Source organism: Cryptomeria japonica, chromosome 9, assembly GCF_030272615.1.
Source record: "Cryptomeria japonica chromosome 9, Sugi_1.0, whole genome shotgun sequence".
Lineage (NCBI taxonomy): Eukaryota > Viridiplantae > Streptophyta > Pinopsida > Cupressales > Cupressaceae > Cryptomeria > Cryptomeria japonica.
In genome coordinates this window covers 631,545,048-631,556,293 of record NC_081413.1, presented here as the reverse complement: position 1 = coordinate 631,556,293, position 11,246 = coordinate 631,545,048, and the positions used below count along the sequence as shown (strand labels likewise).

General features: G+C 35.8%; 1 protein-coding gene across 9 annotated transcripts; it reads right to left on the bottom strand.

The window, feature by feature from the left end:
• Nucleotides 1–5,325: 5,325 nt before the first annotated feature.
• LOC131048285 (uncharacterized) lies at nucleotides 5,326–10,665 on the bottom strand. Of its 9 annotated transcripts, XR_009358916.1 has the most exons (7): nucleotides 10,222–10,644; nucleotides 9,825–10,130; nucleotides 8,804–9,102; nucleotides 7,436–7,927; nucleotides 6,206–6,434; nucleotides 6,034–6,066; nucleotides 5,336–5,864 (listed from the first exon to the last, which is right to left on the bottom strand). XR_009358916.1 is itself a non-coding variant. In XM_059211158.1 (4 exons), exons 3-4 carry the CDS (start codon nucleotides 8,834–8,836, stop codon nucleotides 7,082–7,084), a joined length of 879 nt encoding a protein of 292 aa, XP_059067141.1. In that variant the 5' UTR covers nucleotides 8,837–9,102; nucleotides 9,825–10,130; nucleotides 10,222–10,637; the 3' UTR covers nucleotides 6,628–7,081. The 9 variants fall into 9 exon arrangements, 4 of the variants coding, with proteins under 4 accessions (XP_059067141.1, XP_059067142.1, XP_059067144.1 ...); XR_009358917.1 differs by lacking the exon at nucleotides 7,436–7,927 and having other exon boundaries at nucleotides 5,331–5,864; nucleotides 10,222–10,652; XR_009358919.1 differs by lacking the exons at nucleotides 6,206–6,434; nucleotides 7,436–7,927 and having other exon boundaries at nucleotides 5,327–5,864; nucleotides 10,222–10,658.
• Nucleotides 10,666–11,246: the final 581 nt, after the last annotated feature.

Sequence of the window (11,246 nt, the reverse complement as noted above, 5' to 3'; positions counted from 1 at the left end):
TGGAACCGCCATTCTCACTGCATATCAGATGGTGAAGGAAGATGCACATTATGACCTTTGCAATGTAATGCTGAAGGAATTGATGACCAATCTCTAGAAGATAAAGTAAGACAAGAAGAATACATTCCGTTATGGTTCTTTTATCATATGTTTGGTATTTTACATTCTAAACATGGTTCTCGGTTACAGGAAAATTCAATGGGCTTTTGACAGACTGGTTGCATCCCAAATTGAACAAGTACTAGACCGACAAGATGATAAGCAACATAAGACTAACTTGTGGGATTTTTCAAAACCTTTCAAGAGGAAATGAAAAACAAAGTTAGAATTCCTAAGGAAATTGTAGAAAAGTATAAGGATACTATTTGTGTTATGGTCAATAAAGATGAATGTGTGATGGAGGCAGTCCAACCTAGAACAATATGGATCATGTCGATGGGCTATGAAGTGGATGAGGCTACACTGGATGCTTATGCACAACATTTACTGAAAGCTCCAGTTGATGAGAAAGAAGAAAAAAATGGCATTGCTCAGGAGAAGGGACTAAAAGTCCATCAGGAATAGGTTGCACCTGCCATTAGAAATAAGATGACAAGGGTTGTAGCTGAACAACTAATCAATGAAGGGCATGACAGGGAAGAGGTAGAGAAAAAGGTCAAAATCCTTGAGGGCCAGAGAAAGGAAGGGTAGAAGAAGAAGAAGAAAGAGGAGAGAGAGGCTAAGAAGGTAGCACAGGCACACCCAATGTTGTACCACTTGCCACTGATCCACCAAAACAACCGATAGCACCATATGGCGATCCCGCTAGCCCCAAGCCTAAGGAATCATTGAAGGGGAAGCATAAATGATGCAGGAGCATCCCTAGTTCATTGCAATCTTGCATCAACCAAAATAATTTTCCTTTTTGTTTTGTTTTATTTTTACAATTTCAGTTTTCCTTTCTGTGTGTCTTGATTTTGGCTCACCGGATCTTGTGGAGTTGGATTCTACTTGAAGACTTGATCATCTTTCTTTCTTCCTGACCGCATTGCATTTGGATCATTTTCCGACAAGATATCACTATCGGTTTCCATGACAGTTTCCTATTACTGGTTGCCTGAGAGCTATTGTGGTAATCTACTGGAACCCATTCTGAAGCTTACGAAGCCTTGGGCATTGATTTTGATGTTCCTTGGCATGTGGCCGACCTTTTCCCATGATCTATGTTTCATCCTTTGGATTTTTCAGAGGAATCTCTTGGTGGAGGCCGACCTTGTTTATTTTGCATGTTAGGTCTTGTTCTTCGGGTTTTGATCCCTTTTGGGACAACTAGATCCTTTGGATCGATATATATATTTTTAATTACGCATTAGAATGTAATCAATTAGAGAATCAAGTAGCTACACTGTGTGAGAGCTGATCTGTTGTAACCTGATTGTTACCGATTGGATGTAATCAAATTTCATGAAATAAAACAATCTAAACTGCATTTCCTCCATCATATATGTGTGTTTCCGTTGTGTTTACTCTTGCTGACCAATCCAGATTGATCTCTTTGAGGTCCCTCCTCACCGGTGACTGCTTCAAGAAACCGACTAGATAGTACATGAATGTTTCTTCAAAGGAGACGAAATCGAAAGAAGAAATACCAAAAGCTCCAAGGAAGAAAGTTGTTTTTGCTAGAGTTGTGAGAGAGAAGAAAGAAGATCTGAAGAAAGAAACCAAGAAGGAGCCTCCCCGGAATAATCCTAAAATCATAATTGTACATAAAAGGAAGTTTAAGTCAGATGAGCCATCTAAACTGGAAGCCAAAAGGAGAACCAATAAACAGAAGAAATTAGATGCTCAGGATATTATTAATCAAATTATTAATAATGGGAATTTGGATAATATTTTTGCATTCTATGATGATTTTGATGATAAGGACAAGAAGCAGTTAGAGGAAGCAATTGTTTTATTTCTTGATTCTTTTAGTAGAGAATTGATTGAATTGGAGAAAATTTTGCCTAAGGAGTTGTATGATAAATTAGAGGTCATAAAATTACATGCTCAGAACTTGGACCAAAAAATAAAAGAAACAAAATTAATCTTTGTCCATCAATAACTCCACCCGAGATTGCTGATTTGATTAATAAGACCAGTTCAACAGAATTTAATCCCAAACACCAGATTAATAACTTGATGCTAGAAAAAATTGAAGAAATCCGAAAGGAGACAATTGACATTGGGTTAGAATTATTTTAAGTCTTGGTTATGAGTTAAGTCCCAGCTTTGTTCAATCAAAGAACATTCAATTACCTAAGAAAAAAGGACCAGAAAAATTTGATGAGAAGAATGTGGATACCAATCCACCGGTTAGCACTCCACTGGTTACTACTCAACCGGCTAATGAATCAAATTTTGAAGTTGAGGATACACAGAATCCTCCGGTAAGAAATGTACATGATGTAAAGGAAGATGTTGTAAAGGACATAGATATTGAGGATAAAATTTCAGAGGATGCACCTAAACAAAGTGAGGCACCAAGTGGCGAAGCCACCGGTGCACATGAGGAGAAGTCTTTAGAAGATAAGTCACTGGAAGACTCAAGCAAAAAGATAGAGTCAATTTTCCCTTCTAGTTTGGAAATTGACACATCACTGTCAAAAGCTAAAGGAAAATTACCAGAATTTACTATTAGTTTTGACAAGCCTTATCATTTGATGTCTTCGACAGAGAAATTTTTGGCCACTGTAGCACTTCAAGCACAAGCAACTTAGGAATTGGCATAGGAGTCGTCTAAGGATAGAGAATTAATACATAATACTTTTGAAGTTTTGAACCAGCTTGTACCAGAATTCTAAGCAAAGGAGAGCGCAAGCTTATCCAGTAAATTGCAGGAGATAATTGAACACATTCTTAAGCAATATGATTCTTTGGTTAATCTTTCTGTAATTGAGGCAAAGGATAAATTTGTTGAGGCAAGGAAACATACATTTTTGCTGATGATTGCATATGAGAAAGCTAAAATTCAAACATGTTTATAGTCCATTTATGCAACATTAGCAGAAGGAGGAATGGTATATAAGACTTGTCTATATTTTTCAAAGCTCAGAGCTTCTATAAAGAAGCAAATTTTGGATTGTAAAGATCACTTGCTCGAGATTTAAATTTCTTATAATCTGGAAGCAAATTTAACAAGTTCAATTGAAGGTCCAGTTTTGGCAGTCATGGATTAGATTTTGAGGTTAGAAAAAGAAAGGGACAACACAATAAGGCGAGCAATAGAGCTCCAAAATTTTATTGGTCCTCAGTTAGTTAACTTGCTATGTTATAAAACAAAATGTATATCTAACATGCAGCAAGATGATCCCACCGAATCCCAGGGAATTGAATATTCTGCTAGTCTCTTGAATGGATTCACCTCCATTCTTGATTCTCTCAAGCAAGGTTGGGTCACATATTTTTTTATTTTTGAAGACTTTGTATGCTGACATTTTGAAACATGTATAAGAACTGGTATGTGTACAACATTTTTTGGTGGGCACCTCGATTTTTCATTGATTTCAAAGGGGGAGGAGTAGAATGAAAATGAATGTATATCACAGGGGGAGAATACCAGATGTATATAATTGCATGGATGTACAGGATAGGGGGAGAAAACTCAAACATTATATCATTTTTCACATGAGTGTTGCAATCAATGCCAAAAGAGGAGATTGTTAGCAATTGACACTCATCTGGTAGTCACCTTCTAAAGTAAATTTCATTTTGGGTTGTCATTGATGGCAACTCATCTTCAAGTGTTGATATCTCTCATCCGGAATCATTGTCTTATCTTTTTGTCTAGATTGGGCCAATCGGTATACACACTTTTCTTTACACTTGTTAATTTGTTAGTCTCAAGGTACCGGTAACTTGTATTTGGGACTCGGTTAAGTATAGGACCTGGTTAAGGTATTTTGGGACCCGATAATGTCTTTGAAGGAATTTAAGGTAGTGTGTGGGCCAACATCAGATTTGATCATCGAGATAATGCATAACATACTTCGTGATCTGGAAGCCGACAAGTTTATTTTTCATCTTGATGCTGACATGATAATCAAGTTACAAGGGTATTTAAGGGAGATCATCTTAGCGATGAATTTCATGTGAGTTGTTATACGATTTGAGATGTGAATCAATCAAAGATTGATGGTATGCAAATTGGTGTGTGAGTGATTGCATTTGTGTGCATGTGTAAATTATCTTCAACAATCTACAATTTTAATTAAAGTATTTTTAAATTAGAAGTTTAAATATTCCACCTACTATATTCTTCGACCCATCTTTGTTTGGTAGAATGAATCTATGATGGGCAGATTAATTTTGAATAAGTAATATTGTTACTTCAACATGAAGCTTTACTCTCACTAAATTTTTTTTGGTGCTTCTTTCACGATTTGGTAGCTTCTTCATTAACATGTAGCAAACTTTTCGAAGTTCTACAATCCTTTACTAGAAATTTTCACACATTAATTTTAACTTTGTCTCCTTTAGTCCGTGGATATTCTTATAATTGTTTTGGCTATAAATCCTTTTTGACTCTTGAGAGCAGCTTTCAATTCAATTAACACCAAGAGCTTTTATTTGGAAGTGGTTATAAGAAGAAAAATAAACTACAATGGTGACAGATTCCTTCATGGACACTACATATTCACTTCACAAAAAATACATATTCACTTCACAAATAATACAATGTATCTCCTTCCTCCAAGTGTTTTATTTTTACAATTGACGTTTATTAAAATTTAGCAGATGCAAAGAAAGGACTTAAGATAACAAGAGCTGCAAGCAGCGTAGTTCCTGCCAAGCACTGGAAGGCAGGGAATGTGGTTGTTTGGTTGTTTGGTGTGGCAAAGCAGTAGTTAGAAAAAATAGATTATTAGTACAGATTTGGGGAAAAGGAGATATATTAGTATGTGCAATATCCATCTAACAAGCATACAGAACATTATTAAATTTTTGTCTCCTGCCATAGACAAATCGGGTTTCAAACTCTGAAAGAGAATGTTGGTTTTCTCATTATACAAAACAGGGCATAGCAGAGCAGCACAAAACTTATTGATAAACAGACAAAAATAGAAGACACCAATAAATTGCTGCAGCAATTGAATAATCAATTAATTATTAAATCTGATACAAATGGCTATGTATTAACAAACAAGAAGCTCTGAGTCAGAAAAATGGTAGTGCCCAAAACAGGCATTCTCTCGATAATAATCAGACCTCCAACAAATATTATGAAAATATATTAAGGCAGTGAACAAAGTAGTGGACATATAAATGTGAAAGTGAAAACGGACATTTGGTTTCATGAAGCAGTGATAATTTACATACAGATTTTTAAAAATAATACTTGTGTATTAATATAAAATATGTTACATCATACAAAAATAGCGTCAGGCAGGTGAAACAGTCTAGACATTTAGAGTGAATGCACACATCCTTATTTATTTAAAGAACAAATGAATAGCTACAGAACATCACTAACGTAATACTATGCACACAACACACAAAACCCAGAAACAATACATAACTACCTAAATAGGAGGAAGTTGTTGAAAGACTCTATGCACTCCACAATACACTTAGGCCCAAGTTAGAATATCCAACACAGATATAGAAGAAAGATGTTCCCCAAATAGTGATAGCTACCATTGCTACCGCTAAAGCACTGATAATGGTAGATGTTGTGTAAAGGGCTCCAGCTTTAGATGTTGGCTTTTCACTGGGTGTTGGTGAAATATCTCCTACAAAAGTTGTGGGAGGAAGTAAAGATGATGAGTTGGATGAAGGAGACACTGCATTTGGAGTTGCAGGGGAAGATAAAGGAGAAGTTTATGTTGCTGGTGGTGCACTAGAGCCTGCATGTGCAGCCATTAAAATATGTTACATACTATTTTTGTTATAAAACTTCTATTCATATCAGTTGCAGTTGGAAAAAGGAAATAACACAACTCTCTATCTAAAATTACCCTTTAACTACAGATGTAGATGACATTTAAGCCAAGCCAAAAGAAAATGTAAACATACCTGTAGATGGAGAAGTATTTAAAGCTCCTGCAGCTGTTGGCAAACAACAGCAAGAAGCATATCAATTACTGTTGGTTCTTTAAAATTGAATAGAATAATTACTTATTTTTATTGTTTCTGGATTTAATTGTGTATATGTATGTAACATACATCTAAACAGTCGTTAATTTACCTCAGCACATTCTACAACAAAGTCCAACGCTGATTTCTGAAATACAATAACTAACTGTTTCTCCTTTTAGAAGCTCACAGGCCTGTGTTTTGTTTGTGGCAGAGTAATCCATGGCATGAATAACCTTTCCTTCAAATACTTCTGGCCCTTAGTTGGGAGGAAATGATGTGATTTCTGGCACATCCCCATGTCTACCAATGTACATTACCAGGAAACCAAAATGATGCCACTATAATCGAGAAACAAAGAAGTTATATTAAGAAAAACATAGCAAGCAAAATGGTATGCCATCATTTTGCAATCGAAACAGGTAAAGGAAAATAAGAAGCAATAAGCAATAGGAGCTAGGAGAAGTAGAGAATGAGGCAAGTATCATTTTGCATTGAGCTGTGTATAAGCTAGTAAGAGAAAAGCTCAGAATAGAAAGAAGATCTCCATAATTTAGCGTACGTTGACTGCTCTGTTTTTCAACCGAACATGTGACTACATTTAAAACAAATGTTTTCAAGAAGTAGAACAGAAAACGTATTAAAAGATTTGAATTGCCTATGATAGATTTGACACATTTGTCACCTAAGCGGCTTCAAACAAGGATGTGAAGCCATAAAAGATGCAGAAAAGTATTCATCTCCAACAAAAATGGAAAATACGAAATACAATAGGGAACATTCAGCTGAGACTTTGGAGAAGGATCTAGGATTTCAGAAAGGTCCAAGCTTCCCCATCAACAAAGGAAAGGACTTCACAGTGGAGGTTGTGAGGTCCAATGACAATATTTCAGATATTAATCCATCTATTGGCTGGAAAGATCTTGATGAACACAGTGTCAGTAGGAACTTTTGACAGTCTCCATCTTTGAATTAATTATATGTATATTTATGTAATGACTGATATAGTATTAGAAACAATGGTTGCACAAGGCAAAAGACCTCTGTAAGTAGGAGCTTGGCTTATATTGGATCCCCGTGCAGTGGACACAAATGTACAGTTTTCTGCAAGTCCATAGGATGGACCCATGGCAGAAGCACTCAGACCAAATACCGAAAATTTCTTCACAAAGCTTTCCACAACACTACCATATATAGGTTCATTAATCACTATAAGATTTCTTAGGGTTTCTAGATTCAGTTTGACATGTGGTTTTCTATTAGATCCACTGCTCATGTAGTTTTGCACAAGAGGAAGAGAAAAAGATGGCACTGGTGTGCAGGTAGCCTTGTATTTGCTTACCATTTCCAGCCACAAGATTGGCCTCTTGATGAACATGAATGGAGAAGTTAAAATATAGGTTGCAGCACAAACAATGGTTAGGAGAAGGAACATGAGGCCACAGTCATGGTACTGAGGAAGCCATGAAACAATAACACTCCATGGTTCATAATCATAGGCTTTTCTTGCTGCTCTTACATTGTGTGCTACATATCCTGCTGTTATCATGATTGGCTTGGGGCTGCCTGTTGCACCATAAGTGTACTGTATCAAAAATAGGTCTTCTGCTTTACATCCACTGTACTTTCTCTCACCTCCTCCATTAGTTAATAATTTCTCTTGTGGATTGGCTTTGAATAAAGATACCAGTGATATCCACTGCATTTTCTTCAACAAAGTACCCATTTCATTAGCATCATTCTTCTTTATGACTCTTGAAATATAGGCAGGATAAGCTATGGCAGCCTTCGGTTGAGTCTCTTGCAGTATCCTTACAAGTTTACGGCAATCCTCCTGAAAGATAGAAATACTTTATCTTATTCAAAATAGGATACCTCTGCTCCTTAAATTTTAAAATTTATAACTGTGGAAAAATTGACCTTCTAAATTACTGAGTTCGTTCACAAAACATTATATTAATAACATAATAGTAAAAGATATAATTGAATGAAAAAAAAATGTAAATGATCACAATAGAAATAATGAATTTACAGGTGTTTCGGAATACATGGATGTCTAAATTGTCACTGATTCAGATCCAAATTCAAAATAAGTTGATTAAGAGCACATCTCGTACACAAATTAGGTGTGACAGAGGGTATCAAACAAATTAATCCAAAGTAACATTTTCAAATAAAAAATAATCGGGGAACAACTCACAGCTACATATTCTATTGGAGAAATAACCCTATACATGCCTACTCTATGCTCATATCAAGAATACCTACTACGTACATGAGAGCTGAAGCAATGCATAACCATTTAATCTAACAGTATGTCATACCTATCATATATAATCATAGGAATATGATAATAAATAATCTAGTATACCAACATAATGGTAATATCATCTCTATCTGTAAACATGTAAATAACTATACAGATAAATATTAGATGATGAGATCACTAAATAATCACATACATAAATCAGATGTCTATAAAGATAACAATCAGTAACACAGATGGTAATCCAATCTTGAAAACATAACATGCATTTAAGATATTCCACATAATTTGAACACCATTCACAACATTCAATATTACTATTAGTATAAAAGTTGTATATAACAATTCAATAGCTTAAAGTCTACCCAAGAGCCTTGTTCGTTTATGGAATAATCCAGAGGAACCATATAATAAAAACTATTAAAAAATAAAATGCTTCTTTACCTGAGAAGAGAAGGATGGATGAGGAGGAAGCATGGGAACACTCACTAGCCCAGCTCTTTGGCACCCAAATATGATTCCCACAAATTCAATCCCAGGTGGGCAGAGAATCAAAACTGTATCACTTCTTTGCAGTGTACTCCGAAGATTTGAGGCAATGGTGGATGCGGAAGCATGGAGCTCCGAGTATGTCAAACTGCACTGCTCATTGCCTGCTTCATCCACTCACTTGAAAGCAGATTTATTGGCCAAATGCTGATGTTTAGCCCACATTGGAAGATAAAGATCCACCACTGGTTGGTCTGGAAATAGAATATCATAATTTTCATACATTCTGAAAATCCTATAGATTTGAGAACAAAAATCCTCTTGCAAAAAGCTGTAGACAACTTCAACTCCAACTTTAAGGAAAGATAAAAGCTTCTGATAATGGGTTTATTATCTACCCTCAAAATCAAATGATCGTGCTTCATATTCTGAAGCAAAACATTAAATTTATATATCCACACTGCAGTCAAGCAACGGAGGTTTCAATAAATGACAGCTGTAAAACAGTGGAAGACATAATCTATGTTGAGCAGCTCATTTTTTATCGAGAAGCAGAGGATATGCCTAATCATATTCTAATTCCTCCATTCGAAAATCATTATGATCCTATAAAAGAGTGGAGATTTATGCTACAAGGTGATTTACGCTTTTATCCTAATGTCCAAAAAATCTAGGCCAATCAAATCCTTCAATGCAAATCAACAGGCCACAAATTGAAGCCTCTAATCAAAGAAATGATAATGGAGGAAAACATGCCAAATTAATGGCACTGCTAATCGCCTAAAATTTCCAATAGATGCAAACGCCTTAAAACCTTGACTCCAAACTCAATCTAAGAAGAGAGAATAAACCGAAAACAAAACCATTGATATCCAATGTAAGCTTTGGCAATGGAATAGAACAATTTTAAGGTTTTACTTGAGCAAAGAAAATTTGTTATTAAAAAAAACTTGCATTATCTAAATGCGATACGAACCAGACATTTCTATGATGAATGCCCTCGTTTCCATGTATGAGGAATGTGGGAATGTCAAGGGTGCATACACATACACTACCTAAGTAGCAACAGGTCCTCTGCACTGCATGCCCAAAATGAAAACCTTTATCGCCAGTGTCCAACCTTCTGATTTTGAACATTTACAACAATCTTTGTATCCACATCCATTAAAGCATCTCTATTGGCCTGCACAAGTTCTGAGTGCATTTTAAGATTCCTGAAAAAAGATGGGAATAGAAGGTGTTGCAAGTGTTGAGAAAACGCCTCTTTACACAGATCCTCAACCTGAAACCACATAAATTCAACGTTTAACAGGTTTTCAATGAAACACCAACAGCAAAAACTAAACATGTTTGAAAGCGAATATTCAACTCACTGCTTTTTCAATCAACAGCTGTTTGTTGGACATTATTGGCAGAGACCTTTGGTACTAGAAATGTGACGGTGAAGAGCGGTTTGGCATTTCAGAATGCCGAAACAGGTTTCCGGTTTGTAGGAAGTTTCACAAAAATCATGCATTCTTAGGGTTTCACTTGCCCCTACCACACGTTACTGGAATGCAAATGCAGAGAGACGGGTGGAGGAAAATAGCAGCAGGGACTGGCAGCGACAGCGATGGTATGTCAGAATATGCAGCCTCCTTTTCGAAAACCCAAGACCTTTATTTCGCTGCCCTGCCTTGTTAGTAGTGCGTTCTCTCTTATAGGAAACTGTAAACAATTCTGAATGCATCTGTCGGCCATGTGCAAAGCCAATCAGAGATTGCCAACATACCGTGCACCAAAATTTTTACTAAAAATTGAGCAACTTTTTTATAACGCATAGTTAAAAATAAAGCTATGCAAAACTTTCGGGCAAGTTGATTGGCTGAAGGATAAATGATTAATCACTGTTTACCATTTGAAGCCTCCGCTATAGTTAGCAGGCAGGAACTAACAAATCAATCTTATTCTTTCATTTTGACTCTTTCAAAAACTTGAATATCTTCATTACAAAATTTAATTGTACTGTAATGTAAAAATTAGGCCACATAATCAATGTGGTAGAAGTTAATAATTTAATAGTTTGTCTATCGATTACGGAAAAGCCAGGGTTATCGTCGAGTACCAATATTATTATGATCTTGAGGAAAATTCAAAGTTGTTTCTCTAGAATTCACTAACAATATTATTCTGCTCATCCTCAAACAATAAACTTTAGATTATCTCGCTCTGATATAATGTATAATTTGAAGAGCGTAAATTGATATTTCATGTATATACAATAAACGGATCCAACCCTTTAATAGATGCATACATGAAAAGATGTGTCTCTTGAGAATGGCGGCATCTGATAAAATTGGAACAAGGGTCTATTCAAGAGTGGACTTTGGGTCAATCTGCGTCTTGGATGGATCTTCGG